This window comes from Scatophagus argus, chromosome 13 (genome assembly GCF_020382885.2).
Source record: "Scatophagus argus isolate fScaArg1 chromosome 13, fScaArg1.pri, whole genome shotgun sequence".
NCBI lineage: Eukaryota > Metazoa > Chordata > Actinopteri > Scatophagidae > Scatophagus > Scatophagus argus.
Genome location: NC_058505.1, coordinates 5,673,912 through 5,696,287, shown reverse-complemented (window position 1 = coordinate 5,696,287; position 22,376 = coordinate 5,673,912). Strand labels below are relative to the sequence as shown.

General features: G+C 43.0%; 1 protein-coding gene and 1 long non-coding RNA gene across 3 annotated transcripts in view; one reads left to right on the top strand and one right to left on the bottom strand.

Moving 5' to 3' along the window:
• Positions 1-22,376, bottom strand: part of LOC124069620 (retinal-specific phospholipid-transporting ATPase ABCA4-like) — a 36,545-nt gene that overhangs the window by 10,516 nt on the left and 3,653 nt on the right. For both annotated transcript variants that reach the window (XM_046408915.1, XM_046408914.1), the window contains 29 exons: positions 22,154-22,281; positions 21,740-21,937; positions 18,191-18,280; positions 15,924-16,161; positions 14,913-15,052; positions 14,182-14,298; positions 13,412-13,609; positions 11,516-11,721; positions 10,519-10,695; positions 9,367-9,589; positions 8,888-9,109; positions 8,483-8,687; positions 8,283-8,375; positions 7,478-7,684; positions 6,954-7,131; positions 6,575-6,706; positions 5,987-6,126; positions 5,751-5,888; positions 5,251-5,432; positions 4,943-5,048; positions 3,881-4,086; positions 3,308-3,362; positions 2,988-3,038; positions 2,422-2,594; positions 1,449-1,573; positions 1,226-1,324; positions 485-766; positions 239-271; positions 47-152 (listed from right to left, as the gene is read on the bottom strand). In XM_046408915.1, coding sequence (XP_046264871.1) covers positions 47-152; positions 239-271; positions 485-766; positions 1,226-1,324; positions 1,449-1,573; positions 2,422-2,594; positions 2,988-3,038; positions 3,308-3,362; positions 3,881-4,086; positions 4,943-5,048; positions 5,251-5,432; positions 5,751-5,888; positions 5,987-6,126; positions 6,575-6,706; positions 6,954-7,131; positions 7,478-7,684; positions 8,283-8,375; positions 8,483-8,687; positions 8,888-9,109; positions 9,367-9,589; positions 10,519-10,695; positions 11,516-11,721; positions 13,412-13,609; positions 14,182-14,298; positions 14,913-15,052; positions 15,924-16,161; positions 18,191-18,280; positions 21,740-21,937; positions 22,154-22,281 — 4,448 coding nt within the window. The remainder of the gene's footprint in view (positions 1-46; positions 153-238; positions 272-484; positions 767-1,225; positions 1,325-1,448; positions 1,574-2,421; positions 2,595-2,987; positions 3,039-3,307; positions 3,363-3,880; positions 4,087-4,942; positions 5,049-5,250; positions 5,433-5,750; positions 5,889-5,986; positions 6,127-6,574; positions 6,707-6,953; positions 7,132-7,477; positions 7,685-8,282; positions 8,376-8,482; positions 8,688-8,887; positions 9,110-9,366; positions 9,590-10,518; positions 10,696-11,515; positions 11,722-13,411; positions 13,610-14,181; positions 14,299-14,912; positions 15,053-15,923; positions 16,162-18,190; positions 18,281-21,739; positions 21,938-22,153; positions 22,282-22,376) is intronic.
• LOC124069621 lies at positions 5,957-7,312 on the top strand. Its single transcript, XR_006845074.1, has 3 exons — positions 5,957-6,091; positions 6,529-6,790; positions 6,973-7,312. It is a non-coding gene; the product is annotated as an uncharacterized LOC124069621 (long non-coding RNA).

Below are 22,376 nucleotides of genomic sequence, written 5' to 3'. Positions count from 1 at the left end.
TGTTGAATTTAAGCACCTGCCTCATGAACAACACACAAACAGGTACCGCTGTGATGTTGAGCATTCGTCCCAGCTGGTGGAAAACATCCTGGATGTCTTTGGGTTTGACGTCCAGGATGGGAAGCTGTCCTCCCACCGACAAACCTCCATACCTGAGGACAGAGAATATTTTACACTCAGCGTCTCACATTAGCTACACAAGAGGGAGACTGCAGGAAATAAAGTGTGAATTACTAACCTCTGTTCATTCACCCAGTATTTGCTCTTCAAACTGTGAAATGAAATTCGGAATTTAATCAAGCAGGGAGGTGATTATTTAAAGGTGTTATAAAAGTGGTTGAACAAAATGATTTACAGAGCAATCATAGTTTGTTTTTATCATTTTTATAAAGTGTGAAAAAGAGTTCTGAAGACGTGTAATTTCGGTCCCAACTCCCAAATCACACGTCTATTTCTTCTATTATTTGTTAAATTTATAATCTACCTGGTCCTGATGAGACTGGGGTAGGTTTTAACCAGGTAGTCAGAGATGTTTCTGTCCGTCAGGTCCAGCAACGTGTCTCCAGTGGCCTCCATTCGCTGGCGAGGGGGCAGGCCTCCCGCCCCGACGGGACAAACGGGCATCATGGTGAGCTTCTTACTGGTGCTGCACTGACAGGAAGGAGACGGGTTTCTCTGGCTCCACTCGGGACTCTGTAAGATGTTGCTGGCCACAGGAGAGACGTCAGGCTGGTACCACTCTGACGTGCTGTTACCGCAGGGCATTCTGGGCGGAGACGAGGGGAGAGGCGCATGGAGATGAAATATCTACTGATAGGTGCAGTGAGACGGAAGACGTATTCAAATCTCTGGAATACTGAGCACCGGAATACTCGCTACATGTAATATCCTGCATACAGCTGCCAAAAATGCCACAAATGTAGTCGGGTAAAAATTATAATCATACCTTTGGAATGTAATAATAGAGTTCAAGTATAAAGTGGCATAAAATTAAGTCCATGGCCGTAGTACATTTCACTACTACATTATTTACAACATGTCGTACTTGTAGTACGCGTTTGCTTTCTCTTCTGCGTTTCTGCGTCTGCAATTCTCGCAAATTCATTCTTCTCGCGCAGTAAACCTGATGCTGATCGATGCATTTAAAAACACGATCACATCTCTGCAGTCAGATGTCTTAACGGTAACAATTATGCCGTCCTGTCCTGACGGCCCTGAAGCTCACCCCAGTGGTTCTCCTTCCATGCAGCGTGTGCCCAAACCCGGAGCGTTCAGTGAACGCTCCATGAAGTGCTTCATTTTGGGGTCAAATGGTTGCTCGTTGCTAAATAGAGACAAGAAGAAAGTCGGGTTAAAACCACTGAGTAAAGAATTCTAAACAATATAACACTGGTGTGTCTCAAAGCCAGTGTCTCGTAACATTGGCAGAGCTCGTCACGAGGTCTGACCTGAAGAAGGTGAACTGCTGGCCGTACATCCAGGGGCTCAGGGTCAGACTCGGATACTCTCCAAACGGAGGGACGATCATGGTGAAGATCAGAGCTATGAGGACGAAACTGGCAGGAAAGACGATCTGAGCCCCCCCCCAAAAAAAACACAAGCATTCAATCAGTAGTGGAGGAAATATTCAAACCCCATTGCTCAGGTAAAACTACCAATACCACACTGTAAAAATACTCTGTGAAAGTAAAAGTCCTGCTCTGAAAATGTTTCTTAAGTAAGTCTAAGTATTACTGGGAAAATGATATTAAGGTGTTAAAAGTAACTCAAATCAATACATGCAATATTTGATGTTGGATTAACTTGTTTTTGCTCATGCGTTAATGTGAAAGCAGGGTTTTATTGTTTAAGCTACATTGTACAGGATTGTGACTAATGATTTTCATTGTGGTTTAAGCTGCTGATTATTTTCTTCTGATTGGTTTGTAAAACATTTGAAAATAGTAAGAAATGCCAACACAGTGAACCAGAGCCCAAAGTGACACTATCACAATGTTTGTCCAAACCTCAAGATTATTAAAAATACACTTTAGATATTAAAATAAATAGAAGGAAAAGCAATTCAATTTCTGCCAATCAATTCATCCTATCATTTCTGCTGTACTTGTAAAAAAACGTAGGATAGTTTACCTTTCTTAAAAACATCTTTTAGAAATAAAATAAAAGCAGTCAAGTAAAAAGTACAACATATCCCTCTGACATTGTACTGAGGCAGAAAAAGTGCAGTACTTCAGTACATGTAGTTGGTTACATGACATTTAAACTCACATTTCTCCATTTAGATATGCATTTAATAGCTCGTCTCGTCTCCTAACCAGCCACAGGGAATTATTTCACTCCCAGCCTGCAGTCGGCACACACATCACATGACCCAAGTGTCGGCACTAAGCCATCGATCCGCCCCTCGCTGCATGCCCGTACCTGCGCCATGAAGTCCTTCTGGCTCCGTGTGGCATGGTGAAACCTCTTCACGAGCAGAGCGTGGAACTGTTTCAGGATCAGAGCGGCCCCTTTCACCTGCCGGGAGCCCTTCCCTGCACTGCTGTCTGAAGCACCGCGGGCAATGCCGTTAGTCTGCATCGTGCCATTGTGTTCTGCGGTCAGCAAGAGGACATACAGTGAAGTGCTGCACGTGAAACATCTAAAAAAGCCTTTGCTGGAGAGGCAGTGGTGGCAGCAGGCTGGAGAAGCAGTCCTACTGTTCAGGTTCCACTGAGTAAGGCTCCTAAATTTACTGAGCGTTCTGGTTTTTCTGTGCTAGAAACGAGCGAGCAAGCAGAAAAAGTTTCCTACATGAACACTAAGAACACGTTTAATCTCTGCTCTGATTTCCAAACGTGTTCATAGAGAAGCATTTTAATATCAGAATACTTTTCTGTGACCATACTTTACAGGGTGACATGTCATAAACAAAAAACAAACTTAAATTAAACTAAAAAAAAAACAGCTTAAACTGCCAGAAATCTGTCGGATGCCAAGTCTCTGACCTTCGTCACCGATTTTGCCGTTGTTCTTTCTCTGCTGTAACATCCACTGTTCTAGAGGCGGGAGCCGACAAGTGGGACACAAAGCAAAACAAACACACACAAACTAATGGGTTAAAACCAACGACGCAACACGACACGTGTGAATACGACACAATCTAAGCTAATATTAGAGTTAGGGAGGTGAGTTACACAACAGTAACAGCATCATGAAAAACAGGTGTGAGGCTAATGGGTTAACAGCGCGTTGGAGAGACGGGGCGGCGGGTCAGAAACTCAATTCGAGGAAAAGGCCATGTGGAATATCAGGTGGTGGTATTTACCGGGAGTGGTGGCATTATTCTGTGCTTCTCCATCTGCAGTGACCTTTATGAATATCTGGAGAGGAAAGAAAGAGCTCCCTTAAACTTTTGACGCATTAACTTCATCCTTTCAGTCTGGAAGCTTTGTGACATTAGTTTTTCATTTTGCTTTATTTAATTGTACTTTTTATTGCTGTCTATCATCCAATATTATTAAACAACTGCAAAAATACCCAGTTGGTAAGATAACACCAATCTATTTCCAATAAAATCAGTTTGCTACAAGACTTTTATGTATTCAAAAGTATTTTGTTTTTCATTCTGTGCAATAACCTGCCTCATTATGGATTGTTTCAAGGTATTGACACAGGGGGCTGATTTAATCTTACTGTAGCAGCAGATTTGTCCTTTTGTTTTTCTTAAGAAAACAAGACTTGAAGGATGCAGTAACAGACAAGAGTTACTTGTTACTTGTCAGTTTAAAGCTGATGTTATATTGTGGAAATTCGTATTTGCCATCTTTTCCATGCAGTGCAAGTGCAGCACTAAAGCACCACCCAAGCAGTCAGTGCTGTCAGGCGGCGTCCCTCCTACCTCCTCCAGTGACGTATCGGAGATGCCGAAGCTGCTGAGGCCCATGTCGGCAAGCGTCTCCTCCAGCTCCCTGAACAGGCTGGCATACGCTCGGTGTTTGAAGCCCTTATTGGGGAGCAGATAGGTCAGCTCCTGGCCGATCACCTCGATCAGCTTGGCTTCGGGGACGTGGTGGTGGATGAGGCTGCTGATGTTGTCTATGTCCCCTGGGAGGAGGACAAAAAAATCGTCTTTTATGAGGAGTTGAGAGTGTTCCCAAAATAGCACAAACCAAGACAAGGAAGGGAAATCTGCTAATTATGCCAAAGACAAAAAACAAACAGTATCATTAAAGCTCTAAAATGCGTGTCTCAGGTGTCCTCAGGCAGAATCAGGAGGGAAAAGGCATGAGGGTCATTATCACCTCTAAATTAGAAATGATGTGTGTCCCCTTTTAAAACTTGTATAAGGAGGCCAGTCATGGGACATACACATACACAACCACGCAGGTCTCGCACACACACACACACACACACACAGGACATTTGTTGATTAAAAGGCGCTTTTTTTTTTTTTTTTTTGAGCTGAATATCTTTAAGAAAATCTAATGACAGCTATACTTGTTTTGCTTGTTTACGTTGCCAGCATTGTTAATCTAATCAGAAAAAAAACACACACTCCTAATTAAGCTGATTAACTGGTTTTTGAGTGTTTAAGTCTTAGTAAATAACAACAAAGGAAGCTCTTTCTGGCATTATTGCTTTTTTAATCATAATTATTAATAATATATAGAGGCATACCTGATATTTGAAAGCTAACCCTAACTGCCTGGTTCATATTCCTTTAACTATCACAACTGCATGGCTAACCCCAACCCTTATCCTAACCTTGAGCTAAGTGTCAGAGAAAAATTGTCTTAACCCCAAAACAGCTTTTTGAAGAAGAAATGACTAGCCAAAATGTCCCCACTAAATCTAAAGTGTTTTCCCGCCAGTGAACAGAAAACAACGCATGCACACAAGCTGAGGAGGAGCAGCTCATGAGTGTGTAGTTACAGTAAAATAAAACACCACACACACATACCATCCAGAACTCTGTCTAGATGCTGGGACGGGTTCTGAGACTGATCTTTGTATCTGGTGCAGATGGAGCAGGTACAGGAGCAGTCTGAGGCACAGTCGCAATCATTCTGCAGGAAGCGGCAAAGAACACCTTTAACAACTGCAAAACAGATCCTGCCAGAAAACTGAAGCTTTAAAGGAAGAAAAGAAGGCGTTCACTGTTTAAAGCCTGAGACTGAAAATGTTTCAGAGAGAATAAACAGACAGCAGAGATAGAACAAATTATGAGCTGAGTCTCTGGCAAGTTTGTGCAAAAAAGGTGAACCTCACCTCTTTCTTCTTGAGATCCTTCATCCGGCGCACAAGGGTCAAATAGAAACCGACTCCAAAACAGTTCTTGAGGAAGAGGGGGGATCCGCAACAGTGCAGTTGTCCTTTGGAGATGATGGCGATGCGGTCACTCAGCAGGTCGGCCTCGTCCATGTGATGAGTGGACAGAATCACCGTCCGGCCTGCGCAAGGATCCAACTTTTAATAAACGTCATCTGAATCTAAGGAACATTTCAGTCCTCTCTGGATGAACCAAAAAGTTATCAGAACTTCTGAGTGTCTTTGTGAGAAGATTATTGATTTTATGACTGCAATTTTTCCTTTTGTTGTAGCTGAATTTTTCCGTTTGATCAGTTCACTACTTAATTCAAGTGCCTCAGGAGAGCTGGAAAGCTGCAAACGGTTTGGTTTCTCTCTTTGGTGTCTGAAGATGTAACAGTTAAAAGTGGGCCTGGAGGGCTAAAAAGTGGAGCTTAACGGGCTAAATGAGACATTTTTACCCGCTTTGTATTTCAGCAGCAGGTCCCAAATGGATCTCCTGGAATACGGGTCCACTCCGGAGGTGGGTTCGTCCAAGATCACGACCTTTGACCCCCCAACAAACGCCATGGCAACTGACAGTTTCCTCTGCATACCACCTGTAGGATGAGCGACAGACGACAGGTCAGAGCAGACGCCAATGACGAAGAAGTGAATTCAATTCTCTTTCACAAGTGAGGAGGTAGAAGTGGCCCACCTGAGAGGTTCTGAGCCTCATCATCCCTCTTGTGAGGCAGGCCAAGGTCCACCAGCATGTCCTCCACCTCCCTCTCTGCCTCCGCCTGAGTCCGACCCTTCAGCAGTGAGTAGAACAGGATGTGCTCCTCCACTGTAAGGCTGGAACAAAACAAAAGGGCAACAGTTGTTAAGAAGCTTACAGAGGCAGCTTACAGAGTGTGAAAATGTTGTTTTGACAGTTTTTTGACTGTCAAAACAACCAGCTGAGAAACATGAGGAAGTAAATCAGTAAATCTGGCTTTCAGCAGCTGCTGTCAAAGCCACGGTTTTTTGATTTTTGGAGAACGCGCATTGATTTAACAAAGTGACTTCCTCCCTTTATCGCGGCGTGAAGACATCCTTAACTTCAAAATTCAATTAGTTTTAACAAAGCAAATTAGACAATAAGTTAGTTTGTTTTACAGGACAAAAAGTTCAGTTTACTCAGGGTAAACAGTTCTTATTTTGTTTTTTGTTGTTTTGTTTGTTTTCCTGTATGCATGTAATTTGTTTGACTTCCAGTGCAGCTGACTCCAGTCCTGTCAGCAGCATCTGTCCAGTAACTCACTGTTTGAAGAGGATGTTGTACTGAGGGCACATCCCCATGGATGAGCGGATGATGTCCATGTCGGTCCGAATGTCTCTACCATTAATGTAGGCGGTGCCAGATGTAGGAGGGAACAGGCCGGTCAGGATGGACCTGAACCAGAACACACAATACCGATTACAGTACATGAGGGTTGTCAACTTTATGCTGGGATCTCACGAGGGATCAATAAGAAAGGTAATCAGCCAGTTTAGGACTGTGATGTTTGATTGTCATGATCAAATGGAAGAATGTTGCTAGGACATCGACACCTGCAGAGAGGCTGCTTTTCACTTTATGGTTATATGAACCTGCCAATATCTGAGCATTTTGTAAATTGTTAAGTCTGGTTTCAGCTTACATAGTTGTGGTTTTTCCAGCCCCGTTGTGCCCCAAGAAGGATGTGATCTGGCCCTCATAGAAATTGATGTTGAGACAGTTGACAGCTGGACGTGAGCTCCCATCAAACACCTTCACCAGGTCCTGAATCTGCACCCCCATCACCAGGCCCGATGGTTCTGCCTCAAAGAACACCTGACCTGCACGGGGAAACAGACCAAAACAGTTAACACTTAAATAATTAATTATATAAATTTAGGTCACAATTTCTCAATGTCCAGCTTTCCAGTAACTCAGAAACTCCTTTTTTCTTGTACAACACGTATAGGTCACAATAGAAATTTTTCACGTGTAACATTAAATGTACAGCCTCCTTAATAATCTTAATCACCATGAAAATGGATACAACCACACCTTTTCTTTCTTTTTCCCCTCCCCTGTTTCTTATCTGCACTATTCCCTCTCTGTCTTGCACATCCACTTGTGGCATGTTAACATTTAGTGTCAATGTCCAATCTCCGTCAGTCCACTGCTGCGTCGCCTCACCTTCCACCCCTGAGTCCTGAGCCTCGTCCTCCTGGTTCGGGGTTTCCTCCTGTTGTCTCAGCAGCTCCTTCTCTCTCTCCAGTCGATCCCTCTTACTTTGGTGCTTACAGGTCTTCCTGCTGGCCGAACCGTTACAGGTGTATATCTCTGGTGTGCACCTGCTCTCGACATCGTTTTGCACGTTGTCTGGTTCAGGTCTCCCAGGATCTGAAGAAGACAGTTAAAGTTTTTGTCGGCCGCAGTGAGGGTCTACATGCATCTTGCTAGTGACAGAAACAGAAATGTTAACCATTATTTAGTTTTTTGGAATTGATGCACACTCTTCACCTGCCATTACATGGCCTGTATGGAAATGGCTTGCTTACATGTTCCTATCAATTTGTTTAGTGCTTGCTTTGAGGCTTTCATGAAATGTGATAAAATACTAGTATGCATCTAAGCTCTGCAGCAGCAGCTATGAATTAATTTTGCTCATTTCTATTTTCCAAGTTCTATGAAAACCTTCTCTATTCTTAATTCAAACATTATGTTTGCTTGGGTGACTTGTAGTTAAAAGGACCTGGTTTCAGACCCTGTGCTGGCAGGAGTACACCATATTAATCTGGTTGATTTAGTTCCTGCTCCAGGGGGCCTCTTGGGGTCTAGACTCATAATGTACCTTAAATTGACTTTCCAGTGCAACCACTACCTTACAAAACTTCTTTTGAATTAAAAAATAGGTGCAGGCATTCACTTCTTCTCGGGTTTTACTTGCATATCCGAATGGAGAAACAAAACTCTAGTCAGTAGAGTCAGTGATACTAACCTTGACCCGCCGTTTCTGTGTATGAAGGCGCAGGACTTTGCCAATATGATAGCTGTAATGGGAAATAGAATGGTCGACCAATGCCATACTGTCCTGTGAAGGAGAAATTTGATCAAATTGTCAATGCAATAAACCTGTGGTACCTACAAAGAGGCAAAATTCAGTGTAATACACATTATAAAGTATATTAGCAGCTCAACCTGGGAAAACATTATCCAGATACCAGGCCAGGGTGGCATAAAGGACAGCATCAAATATCATCATTAGGATGGAGGTGAGGAAGGAGTAGGTGTCTTTCTCCAACGGGCTGGTCTGAATGTTGTCCCACTGCAGACCCAAGCCCTGCTCCTCATACCGCGACAGGTACTCTGTCCCGAAGCCAAAGGCCACTTGAGACAACAAGCTCTAGAAAAGCAGGGGGACAAATTATCTATTGATGTACTGACAAGTAGTGCAGAATACCTCGTACTGTCGCACTAGTAGGAGAAAATATGTTTGATGAAAATATTAGAATACTCATTACACTTGCAATGATGGTGTTTAAAACAATATCTATGCATTTCCTCTGCATTTGTAAAATTCGTTACATAAAAAAGCACACATACAGCAGCCAACTTCATGTTTTTGGTGATGCGGTCCTGCCAGGCAAAGCAGAGGATGTGCGGCAGATAGAGGGTGAAGTAGATGATGCCGCTGCAGGCAGCCGCCAGGTTGGCCTTGTTGAAGAAAACACTCATCAGGAAACACTGCATGATGGTGGCGACAGTGAAAGTCAGCAGGAAGAAGAAGACGAGGACAGGGTTGCTGTAATTCAGCACCTTTCCACCCTGAGAGAAAAGACATGTAGAGAGTGTGATTATTCTCAGGAGATTTCTCTCACACAAACAACAGAGCCAGTGCAACCGTTGGCTGTGTGAGTGAAACAATTCTCTCCATAAATGGAACTTTTAAAAAACATCCACCAGAGGGCACCATTAGACACTGCAAAACATTAACTCTCCAAACCAGCAATTACAAAAAAGCCTTTGACCATAGTCGATCAACAGGGCTGCCTCTCTGTCCCACTCCGCCCTGTTTCTCTCACCATGATGATGGAGGTGAGCAGCGCCGTGCTCGCAGTCATCATGATGAAGCAGTCGATGAAACACGTGTACCAAATGACGCCGTTGTTGACCCCCATGGCTTTGAGAGTCTCCTTGAGGCGCAGCTCCTTCTCCAGCACAATGCTCTTCACAGTCATGGACACAGAGTAGACCCAGGCCAGCACCATGAACAGGGGGAAGCAGCGGTTCAGAGTGATCATGAAGCTGGACGAGAAGGAGAGGAAGAGGAGGGTAAGCGTGGATTGAGAAGCCTCATTAAGCCAAAGGGACCCTTTGATGACCTGCTGATTATCTTTCAATGTCAGTATACAGAAGTATTTATCTTTAAGCTATTTTAGTTATTGACCCCATTTTAGTCAGTAAAGCAGGGTTTAAGTAAGCAAATTTAAAGCCACTACATGAAGGATTTCAATTTTGATGCCACCTACTGATGAAATCAAGAAAAACAGTTGACACACAACAATTTATGCTCCTTCCCATCTTACCCAAGAAATGGCTAATTTAAAAACAAAAAAAAATATTCTACAAGCATAAAAATTCTTCACACAGGCACTTTAACATGTAAACCTGTGCAAAGTTACTGAAGCTCTGTGAGGATCAGCTTGGCTTTTATACTGGGTGACAATGACATCAAGTCGAGCAGTTGATCAGTGAGTTAGAGTTAATAAGTTAATAAGTCAAATAAATAAAAGCTAATAATATTAACTTAAGTTAATAAATCTATCAATAAATTATATGTTCACATACAACAAAAAGGGCACAAATGTGTCCTAAACAAATATGTTTATATGTAAATATGTTAAGTAAAAGAATGAGTATCTGCTCACTCTGCACTTGGGTGTCATATCAAAGTATATAATCTGACGTAATGTAAAAGGTCACTTTTTGGGGATAGAATAACTGTCGTATTGCTGACAGCGTGCAGAATTTTATCACTTTTAGTCAGATTTTGCTGTCCTCCGCTGCACCTGACTGACTACTGACTTATCTTGGCAGTAATCTCATTCTTGACCATCATCATAGCACCAACGCTGGCAGATTAGCCAACATTCATATGTGGTCGGTCATCAAAGTGCTGAAAGTGTTTTTCATGTGCAGTCACGGAAGCATTACTGAGTGACAGGTTCACTCACAGGTCATCAACGTAGCATGGATACGGCATCTGCTGGATGTAGACCCCGAGCGGCCAGTCGTTGCCCGTGTGAAGCTTGATGATGCCGTGTTCGATCATGTCCTGCAGGTAGGCAAAGCCTCCCCAGATGTACCTCTGGTCCTCCATGGGGTCCGCTCTGGGCCCAGGGTCCCAGTACCTGAGAGTGGATGCAGAGATGGTGGTTGTTGGTTAAAATGTGGCCGCAAGATCATTCAACACACAAGCGATTAAAGGAATAATTTATTTAAACATTTTATGTTGTATGAAATAATCCCAGTCACAGTGTCCATTCAAAACACTGTGACAATAAAACAGTCCAAGAATGTAGTCTCTAAAGCCACACATGAACCACATGTGCACTGCTTTTACTTAAGCTGATAAGACCGAGGCAAAGCCCTCTTGCAATCTGATTATTCAATTGTATAGAGGCAGGACTCCCACTGGGTCCATTACAGCCGTTGTTGCTGCGCCGTAAACAGCTAAAACTGCTTGTTCACCCTCTGGGCTATTGACATACTGTCTGTTTATGAAGAGGAGATCAGAGGGAAAATAAAATGCTTGTCAGAGTCTCACATGAGAGGATGATAGGGCAGGTATCGAGTTAATGTGGAACCCGTCAAGAGACTTTGGAAAACACATCGAGGCCAGCCTGAGAGGTTTTTCTTTTCCTCCTCTGAGGAATGTGACAAATCCATATAAATTGCCTCATTAATATGGCGGCAACAGCATGAAAAAATTACAGAGGAACAGGAGGTTGTCAGGGTTATAAGGCAGTCTAAACGTTATTGGCTGGATCCTACTTAACCCCTGTCAGCAGTCTGCTGCAATTCAATGCATTGGAAAGAACATATGTACCTACCATATGTAGACACGTGGATTTATTTTAAGGGGTCATGAGCAAAAAAACAAAAAAAAAAAACCAAAGAAAGTTGAGCAGTCCTCGTGACAAAACATGGCTCCACACAGCTGCTACTGACCTGTCCTTGATCTTGTTGGTGCGCTCCACTGCATCAATGTCCATACGGATTTTATACTTGACATGCGGGGGTACACTTGTGGTCCAAGGATACATGTCCATGAAGACCACGCCGGCCCAGAACTTGTTCTCCTCCAGCAGGTACAAGGCCTGAAGGCTCATCTGGGACTCATCCGTGTAAGCCACAAACTTGTCCAGATTGATGCACTGAGGTGAAAAGAGCGTTTGAGGTTGGGAAGATGTTGTTTGCGACATGTTTACGAGTTTAAGAGTTTATACATACACATATTAAATTAATCTCTACTTTTTGCACATGCACTGCGTCCTAGAGAAAATACTGACTCAGTAATCAGTGCCAAACCCGAAACCAAACAAGGACACCAACAAGAAAAAAGAGTAAATATCTGCTTGCGTTGCAGCAAGAAGGTGCATTTATGGAAAAATATGTTCATATTTCCTATATAATGGTAATGGTAGCGGTGGCGAATTAAGTATAATTTGGAGTCTGCATCTAATTTCATATTGGTATTGTACTGGCACCAGAAAATTTTCAAGCGACGCACAGCCTGTGTAGATTGTGCATAATTATGTGGATTTCCATTCGTTCTGAGCACAACCATCTCTCACTGAGGCGATCTGGTGACATGAGAAAATCTGAGCGGCGACGTTCATTCTGCAGCAGCAGACGCAAAAACACACACACACGCACGCATGGAAGCAAATACATCCATTCATACATGCAGAAACACACGCGCGTCTCTAAACACACATCACATACGCACAAGCAGTTGTGCTTTGGAGCTCACACACACACACACACACACACACACACACACAGTCATTTTCTCACATATGCACACACGCACACACTCTCTCACTCTCCATGAAACACATGTAATTGCCATGTGAAACTCCCACCCTACACACACACACACACACAGCACTGCTCTTTAACACTCCCCCCCCCCCACACACACACACACACGCACACACACCCCTGTGTACACCGTGTCTAATGTCTCCATTCACATTACTGTACAATACCCCGAGAGCACTCAAAGAAAGCCGAGAGAGCACTTCCCATTCATCTTTATGAGACCATACATTCACAGCACAATAATGTTCACTCTGAGATGGGCTGAGAAGAGAGACCCTCGCTGATACACATGTTCCAGTGGGACTTCAGTGTGAGAAACATACCCCTGACAGAGAGAGGGAACCTCATGCTAACCACAGCAGTTATCCTATGGCCCAATACCAGCTGACAGCTATGTCTAATTGGCTAAACCATCTGGGTTTGTTTGAGGGGCTCTGAAGGGTCTCGATGCTGAATGCTGAGACAAAGGACAGATTGAGATGCCTGCACTGATAGGGCTCTCTCCAACACCGCAACCCCTTCCCTCGTCAAATCAGACAGCAGAGGAGAGAGGAAAGGCGTGAAGGATGGATTGAGTGATTTGCCCCTTTTATTTTGCCGACGCAAAAGGTCTGCTTTAATGCGGGGCCGTACACTAAAACAGCACTGAGCTCATTGGGGGGTGACTCACTCCCACCCTCTCTGCACTTTATCACCAGCTCCACAATGCAGGCAAAAGATGGGGGGTGACAGGAGGCTCGGCCTCCCCACCTTTCAGCCTGCTGGGTGGGAGAACAGCTCTATAGCTGTGCTAAGTGGCCTGTTCTGTTTCAATGGAACCTGGCTGCAGTCTCCTGGGAGCAGACCTGGAAGACTGATGCACCTGTCTGGAGAACTAAGAGTTGGTCTTACAAAAAGGCTGAACATCTCGTCCTGGGAATGTGCAACACTTGGCAAATGGTGACTGGGGTAAAAAAAAAAAATAAAAAAAACAAATACTGGGAAAACACTGCAGAATTCTGAGGGAAACTTGTTTCTCACCTCTACATACTGGTTGAACATGCGTATGATCTGGTCAGAAACGTTAAAAATGTTCCTCCAGTCAAAGTTGGGCATGCCCGGCTCCCTCCAGTCCTCTGGACCGTTGTACAGGAAGTTAAGAACGTCTTTGGTGGTTAAGTTAGTGTCTCCGAGACTTTCGTCTATGAAGTTCATCACTGTGGGGTTTCTCAGGGTGTCCTGCAGTGAATGAGACACAAGTGTGGTTGCTGTATGTAGTATAAACAGCACATATGCAATAACAAGGGCCATTTAGTTGGCTGCAGAGTACATTAAGAAATATAAAAAATGCACTTCTTTATGCTGACAAATTTTGGGTTTCAAGTCATTAACATAATTTTTATTTTCACCAAAATTTAATGCAATTTAATGCATGTTTGAGGGGACTGTTGGTTGTCTGAAAGCTGCTGCTATCAAAGTTGTTGTAAAAGCAACCAGGTAGTCCGGTAGTAAGTCTGCATTCCTTGAATACAAAGACAAGACTTCTGAGTTTTGGGCTCAGTGAGGGTCGAAGGGATAAAGTAACAAGTTGTTCATTTTGTATTTAAAGTCAAGATGTGAGTTTGTCAACTTTGAGGCTCAAGTTGGCGTCCATACCTGCAGCTAAGGTTGGTTGTATTTAAGGATTATTTTGCTTTCAAATACACTGATGGTTGAACTACTGTCAGATTTGTGCAGTGAATCAGAATTCAATGTAAATGAAAGTGTAGGTGTGTGTGCAGGTGTGCACTAAATCATGTACATGTTCACACCCTGATCATGTTCATCTGGACGCTGTTGTGGAAGAACGTCCACAGCTGTGGTCCCAACTCCTCCCAAGCCTTGGCCAGGTTCTTCAACCTCTCTAGCTCCTCGAAGGTTGTGTTGGCCTGCAATGCACAGACACATACAAATAAGCACTTTATTAAGTCGATGCAGGGTGATGTGAAGTTCACCAGCAGTGAAGAAGAACAAATCATGTACTGAAAACATAAATGTTAACTGATTCTGATTCTCTTGTTTTACTCGACATCCCTCTCAACTCTTCCTACACGAGAAGTGTCAGACAGTTAACAGCAGTGAGATCCATGAAAGCTGAACATTTCATTTATCTAACCATTAAACCGCAATACTGCTCAAACAACACGGCTAATAAACAAGTGGACGGTCACCGTGGGTAATTTTCTTCTCCAGATAAGCTTTCTAAATTCTCATTAACAAAACCTCCATCGGGACCACTGAACGAGATGTGACAGGCTTTAAAACATTCTGTTTTTCCTTTCATTGCTGCGCCCTCACATTCAATTTCTCCCCCCCCCACCCCCATGTCCCTCCGCCCTCCTCAGCTTCAGGAGTCAGCTCATTCCTGAGAAGGGTGGGGGTTCAGACGTATATAAACAGATACTGAGAGAGGTGAAAGAAATGGAGAAGGGGAGGAAAAAAGCGAACAGAGAGATGAAGAGAGAAGGAGGTGAGGGGTCGGGCTGGAGGTGGTCTCTCTTACGCTCTTTAATATCTTGTGGACGGCAGGGGAGTCGGGGGTGTACAGGATCTTTCCCATCAGCAGGGGCTTGACTGAATTCCACACAATTTTTGTAACAGGGTTGGACTCCAGGGTTTGCATCAGGGCGTTGCAGAAGGGAGCTAAGAGTGGAAGAATTGCAAAAACAGAGCGTTAAGACAGACAGAAAGAAAAGAGACGCAAAGCCTCATTTTCACTCAGAGATTTTTTGAAGCCTCCAGACCTGATTATCATTCAGATGCTATCATTTCTGTTATAACAGTCATGTATGCCAAATTAGTCACCCAGTGCTGATCCAAAAGCGTTACGTTGGTGATTTCTGGACAAGCCTAAAAGTATTTATTGATTATAAACAGGTTTGGATTATAAAGGGTGGAAACTGTGAGAAAACTGCATGCACAATGAGGGGCAATATGCATACTAAATTTGAATTATATTTGCTTGAACTGTTGCTGGTGGATTATCGTAAATAGAAGACCTGCTCAAAGGAAAATGTGAAAATATAAAAACACATTTAAATTATTCCAGAAACACAAACAGAAAAGGAAAGAGTGAATTAAATCCTTTGGCTTCCTCTCTGTGAAGTTCAGCAGTCATCTTCCAAAGCTGCAGTTTATTTAACTTTCATCTTGTATCATTGTATCAAGTTTAGTTTTTACTTACACAATCAACAAAACAATTAAACATAAAAGATAAACGAAGTGAATGGATTTAAAAAACAAAAGAAAAGAGGATTAGACTTTTAAAGGTGTTGAAAATAAAATAAAATAATGAGATTAAATTAGATTTAAAGAAATAATGAAATCATTATGCAACAGATTAGCATAATATAGAAGAATAATAAGCAGTAATTATGTGTGTGCTGAAAATTCAAATAATCTAATGTACTTCTAAATCATGCTAGATGTACAGTATGTTGGTTCCACTGTTTTAGTAAGACACACCATCTACGTTAGAATTAAGATTTTTGCAGTTGGACACCTCTTCACTTACTGGCAGAGTCGTCATAGACGTATTTGTGGCTCTTGGTGCCATTGACCCCCAGAAACACCTTGTAGTTGTTGTCCTCGTACCAGTTGAAGGACAGGACTCTGGAGCCGCCTCCCTCTGGGTATCCACAGAACAGGCTGGACACGCTGGACATCAGCTGGGTGAATGAGGAGGGACCCCCGGCTTGAAACAGAGAGGAGAGGGCCTTCAGGAGCTCCTGAGAGCTCTCCCGCTCCATCAGCTGTGGAGGTCATACAGAGGATAAGCCACCTGTTCCTCCATTAGCAACTCACAGTGTCCCTGCTCAGGTCCACCTGCCTTCAGCCTTCACCTTTTCTATGAGTGTCGAATGGCTGACATCGGAAATGAACACATTAGCCTGCTAGCATGCTATTAGCTCTGTGAGGCTGTATGCTAACATCACCCTGCTAAAATGCTTACCTATTAAGTTCACCGTCCGCACGTTAGCATGCTAAAGTTAGCTAATCAGAGTTAAACACAAACAACAACTGAGCTCAAGGTAATATCAGAAGTTTTATCAATATTTTTTATGTAAACCAAAATACTGTACAAAGAAAATGTGACCCTGCTCGTAGACAACTTTACAAAAATGTCATTGTACAAATGGTGCCGATACCCACAACAGCAAGGTTATGTCGCCTCCTCCTAGTCGCCACCTTAACCTTCATATTCTGTGACTCAGGTCTGCTCATCAGTGTTGCCACCGGAGTCAAACATCATCCTACCTCAAACATGATGAACGAATGCTGAGTATTGCCATGAAGTGTGGAGAAGGAGCTTTGAGCACTTTGACGCTTTGCCAGATGATTATTTACAAGACAGGGTTATTTACGTCCTTCGTGTTCATTCATACTGTGTGAAGTGCATAACATAAACGGTCGCTAGAAAACAATAGTTCGAAAGATAAGCAAATATGTTAGACGGACGCCTCTCCCCACATGACGAGGACAGTCGGAGGGTGGACTAAATATCCTCCTATTGATAGAACAAAAATAGCTTCATCCAACTGCATTTCTCCTCGGTATGTGTCATTTCCTAAAGAAAAAGGGAGCAGGCTGCCAAATGTTTTCATGATAGGGTCGTATGAACACTTTACTCCAAAGACATATCAGATAATCAACCCAAAATGTCCTCAAAACTGACAAAGTACTGTTTTAGATGATCTTGTAAGGGGTCAGGTTTTGGCTGGACTTGATTATTTCTTCATCCTCATCTTTCCAAGCATAGCGCCGCAATCCCTTCGTTTTAAACGTGAAGGATTATTGAAAAACTGGTTTCAGATTGACAGACTTTCACGTGTGAACATGCACATGCATAAGCATAGACACACACCCCTGATTTATTTTCGCTTTCACTTCCTTTTCCTCGCTTTTCTTGTTTGTCATTTCGCACAAACGCACTCACTACACTGAGAGGAAGGAGAGGTGGGTAACGAGAGCATTTGGCTCGCCTTTCTGTCACCACAGTGATACGAAGGTCCCACCTACAGGATGTGTCACCTCAAAGGAATGTGTGTCCCCCCCCCTCCCCCTCAACCTTCCCCCCAGCCTCCCTCTGTCTCCCACACCCAGGCTAAGGTGATGATGGGATACACCACCCCCCCCGGGACATAGAGTGAACGTGCCGAAACTCACAACATAATCCCAGTCATCCTCTCTGTTTTTGTTCGTCTTTGTGTGTGTGTGTGTGTGCGTGTGTGTTTCTGATTCAATATGTAACTACACCAGTTAGTAGAGATGTGATTCATTCATATACACATAGATAACTGAAAAATTGAACGAACACCTGCTCCTCAGTGTGTTTTACCCAGAGTGAAATGAAGTTTATACAAATGAAAAATGGTAGGCCTGTATATGTTATCCTCTATAATCTATACTATTCTGGTCTTTATTTTTACAACATGTCTAAATGTGTGTTTGGGTAAAAGTACTCCTAATCCTGATTCTACTCTATCCTGTTCTACGAGAGCGCATACACACACACACACACATATCACATGAGCGTATGAAGACATACAACATGAGAACTTGAACAGTTCACATGTAGGCTGTTAACACACACATGCACACCCCACATTGTTGAGCCATCACTCAGCCTCCTCCCCTGTGAGCGATTCTCAAACAAGGAGCAACGGAAGAGGCAAGTTTCCTGCAGGGCTAAAAATACTGGTGCCTGTGATCCCGCAGGGCCGAGGAGGAGAAGAAGAAGACAGGCATGGAAGAGGGATGGATGGACTTTGGAGCACTTACAACTTGGATCTTCTCCGACGTCGCTTTAAGAACCTGTCCCCAGAAGTGCAGGTCAATCCCCTGTGAGCTGCTGTCCATAACCTGAGGCATCTGGGGAGACAAAGTCACAAGACCCATCAGGCCAAGTGAAAAATCTTCATAGTGTTTCCAAAATCACATGCACACAGATAAAAACACAGTTTGCTCTTTGTTCTTTTTTTATATGACCATCAGTGTTGTTGTTGAAATCGTGTCCCGTGACAGCCTTCGACAAAAAAACACATTCATATCAAGAAACCATCACAGTTTCCATTTGGCCCCCTGTTTGGCGTCAGGCAGTTTGGGTCAGTGCTTATGAAGGAACTGAACCTGTATCAAGCTAAAGACCCATCAGTTGTTCAAAATCGAAACTTTATTCCCCTAAACCTCCTTCAGTGACTCTATGTTCTGGAGAAACCATTAGCAGTAGGTGCCTGGTCAGGGCAAAGTGCTGAGGGCTATGGAAAAGACCGGCAGCATGTGATATCCTTCCTCTTGCATTCCTTGTGCTTGCATTTCAATGAAAGAAGGAAGGAGGGAGGCTGTTAGGGGGAAATGGAGAAAGCGAGGGAATAGGAAGGGAGGGTGACGAGAGGTGGACGGGAGAAGGGAGTCGGGGGCGTAATGAGGGGAGGACAATTGTTACATGGCAGAGGTCACTGTGGTAATGGGCTTTACACCTAACTACAGCTAATGGGTTAAATGCAGAGATCCCCACTAAGATGCTACTGCACTACTAATACAAACTAAGCACTACTGTACATAGTGCGGGAGTGGTGGTGGTGGGGGGGGAGGTCAGGGAAGCTACACATTGTCTCCTTCTGAATCACTTTTTATTTTACCATAATATAGAAGTCATATTTGTCTGATATTAAAACACATCTCCTACTGCACGGGCAACAAAAAATCCTCTTACTATGAGCGATGGGATTCTACACCATCATAAAATTTTCTGCCAGTGTTTGAACAGTTCGAAGTGAGCAGGCTCACTTGATGTCGCACTCTTCCGTGCGCCAATCAGAGTCCTGCAACGTTTGAGGCGGAAACCTACAGGCTGTCGTTCACACCGGGTCAAGCCACGCTTACGCTTTGTAACAGTATCTAAAGATGTGATGATTGTTTGTTTGCTTGTTTGTTTTGTTGTTGTTTATTTAGTCATGGGTATCAAAGAGTGGAATACTTGTGACACTGCAAAGAAAATAAAGAGGTATAGATATTGGTTATGTGGATATATATTCAATGTATTTTAAGAAAGGAAAGAAAACATACAAAAATTCACGTCAGATGGGAGGCTTTTGTCACGAAATGAAATATAAAAAACAACAGCAATAGATATACTAAAATACTGCCAAAAAATAAGCAAAATCTTACAGTCAGGTTAATGATATGAACAACCTGTGGATTTGGTCGATCACAGTCATTTAGAAAATCAATCCAACATTCATTCCATCCATCAAGGTTGTTATATTACTTCTAATTGATTACACTGCAGCTTCTCAAATATTTAGATTCATAATCTTTGTTATGTCCTCAAGACAGAGACAACGTAAGACACTGCAACCCTGTCATGCTCCTATGGCCTGGATTTCTAACAGCCAGATAACCAGGTGTGCTGGCAGCTATGTTGACTGTACTCCTTATAAACTGGCACATGTTGGTAATGTATTTAAAGGACACGCAGCTTCACGTCTTACGGAATACCTCGCAGGCTGTAGGCGGGGTTCAGCTAAGCCCATTAGAGAAACAGGCCAAGAGGGATAATGCCATGCCAGGAACCTGAGCTACCTGAGTCACCTGACTCACTCAGGATGAACCCGAGCACACATATAGAAGAAACTGCAGGGTGTCATGGGGGAAAAAAAGTTTAAATATAGCACAGTTTGTTGATGTTTTATGCCACTTCTAGTTTCTTCATTGCTCTGTAGAATATCCTAAGATGCAATTACTGGGGAGGGTGGTGTCACAAATATCTTCAAATGAATAACAAATATAATGGGGTTTTCTCTCATTAAAAAGATTATCTGTGATTCATGGTTGTTCTGCTTTCCGTAAATACACTTCAAACACTGAAACAGAGCCCATAGTTTATTCCAAGATCCAAAATAAAGCCAGGAGACTGAGTGAACAGTCACCTGCAAGCTAGAAATCTGCCACTTGACCTCACATGTAGTCCTGGCATATCAACACCAGCTCTACACAGAACACCGTGTAAATAAATATGGCTATTCTGAGCACAAAGCAGTACAGACACATCGGCAATCACGAGGGAGCATCTTATATCAGCCCGGAATGTTACCTCGAGCTGTTATGGTTAACTAGCAGAAACAACATCTCAGCGTCATCTAAATGGCTATTGTGAAAACGTAAAAGCATAGCATTGTCCAAAATGACTTGGTACGCTGAAGCATTAAGATTTCCCTTCACTGGAAGTCAGGGGCCGAGCCCAAACCCCTGAAAGACAGCTCCATACCACACCTGAATTCAACAATAAAGAAGTGTGTCCAAATACTTTTGTCTATATAGTATTTTTTTTTTTTTTTAAATTAGTGTCCGTTAAAAAGTCAAAACCAACAGAAATAAAAGGCTGAATGCAGTTGAACAAACTCAGGCTTCCCAATGCAAGACTTCAAACTGTATTCACACAGTCTTAAAAACATGACATGTTCATCCTTAAAGAATAAGTCTGACGATAGTTCATGTTTTTTTACAGTCGAAAAATATCCTTCAGAATACCAAAACCAACAGCTTTTTCATCCAACAAGAGTTGTTGTCCAAAAACTATCAGAAACACATCAGCGAGCCACACTGTCCTGCTGCCCAAATTATTTATTAGAGCACTAAATCTGTATTAAATCCCCACTGAAAATAGTCTATCAAATTTACTCCTGTTAAAGTGACATTTGCTATAAAACTACAGTGCACAGCTGTTGTAGGAAATTACTGAGCCTTTTTGAAAAGCTAAACTATATATTTGTGAGGTGTTTTTAAAGACAGCTTCAGTGGGAACCAGTGTGCTCGGAGCTGAGTGCTACAGACCAGGAAGTCAGAAAGTATTAAGATACGGACCCGATGGTTTTGATCTTCTTATGAAATTGCTAACAATAAAAATTACAGAATAATGATCCTTATTGTTTTCGATGGTGTGAAGGAGAAATAAGTCAGGAAGCACAAGAAATCCCTGCTGGCTCACTGGCTGGCTGTCGGACACCTACTGCAGGCTTCAAGTTGAATAGCTTTTTAACATCAATGAAATCACTACCACATAACTGTGAATTCTCTGAAATAAGACAATAAGACTGGCCTTCACTGCCAGGACAGGAAGAAGCACATCATTTTTCCAGCAGCCTTCAAACCTCTCAGTGGAAATGATGACGAACACGTCAACAGAAAAAAGTCATAAAACCTTCCAAAAGAACTTCAAAACCAAGCAACAGAGTGACGTCCATTTTGCAACACAAAGCAACAAGAAACACTAACATGAATGAAGTATGACTGAATTATGTGCTACTGTTGCACTTATAAACAACTCACCAGTTTGAAGATTTTGAAGAAGTCCAGATTAGCATACAGGATGTCCTCTATCTTCTGCAGCCTTTGCTGGCTCATGGCACACATGGCGTTGCGGACCCCGTGGAGCCCCATGCGACTGGGGAAGATGATGAAGCGCTCCAGCAGGGCCTGGCTGCAGGCTATGTCTTTCAGCTGCAGGTCCGGGACACCAAAGGCAAACTGGAGAAGGTGAAAAGGTGGAATGGATTCATTGTGGGATGTGTCACAGAGAATGGCCAAATATCATTGCAAAGGTTTCCTAATCATAGTTTTTAAACCACAGAAAAACAGCTACAGATGGCAGGTTTTTCAATAATGTGAAATAAAATGAGCCAAGACAATGTAATATCAATCTGTGCTGCAGCTTTTCCCCCCACTCATCCCTCAAAACTGCACCTGTTCTAGTCGGATTTTTGCATTGACAAGCTGGTAGACTATGGACTCCGGGAGGCCGGCATCTCGCAAAAGGAAGGCTGTGAGAACCTCGTCATCCTTCAGAATATCATCTATCTTCAAGCCACGGCCTAGGAGAAAGAATCAAGAGCAGATAAAGTGAAAGGTTAGAGCACACTGACCCGAACAGCACTGGACTACAAAGGGGAAGAGATTCACAGCAAGA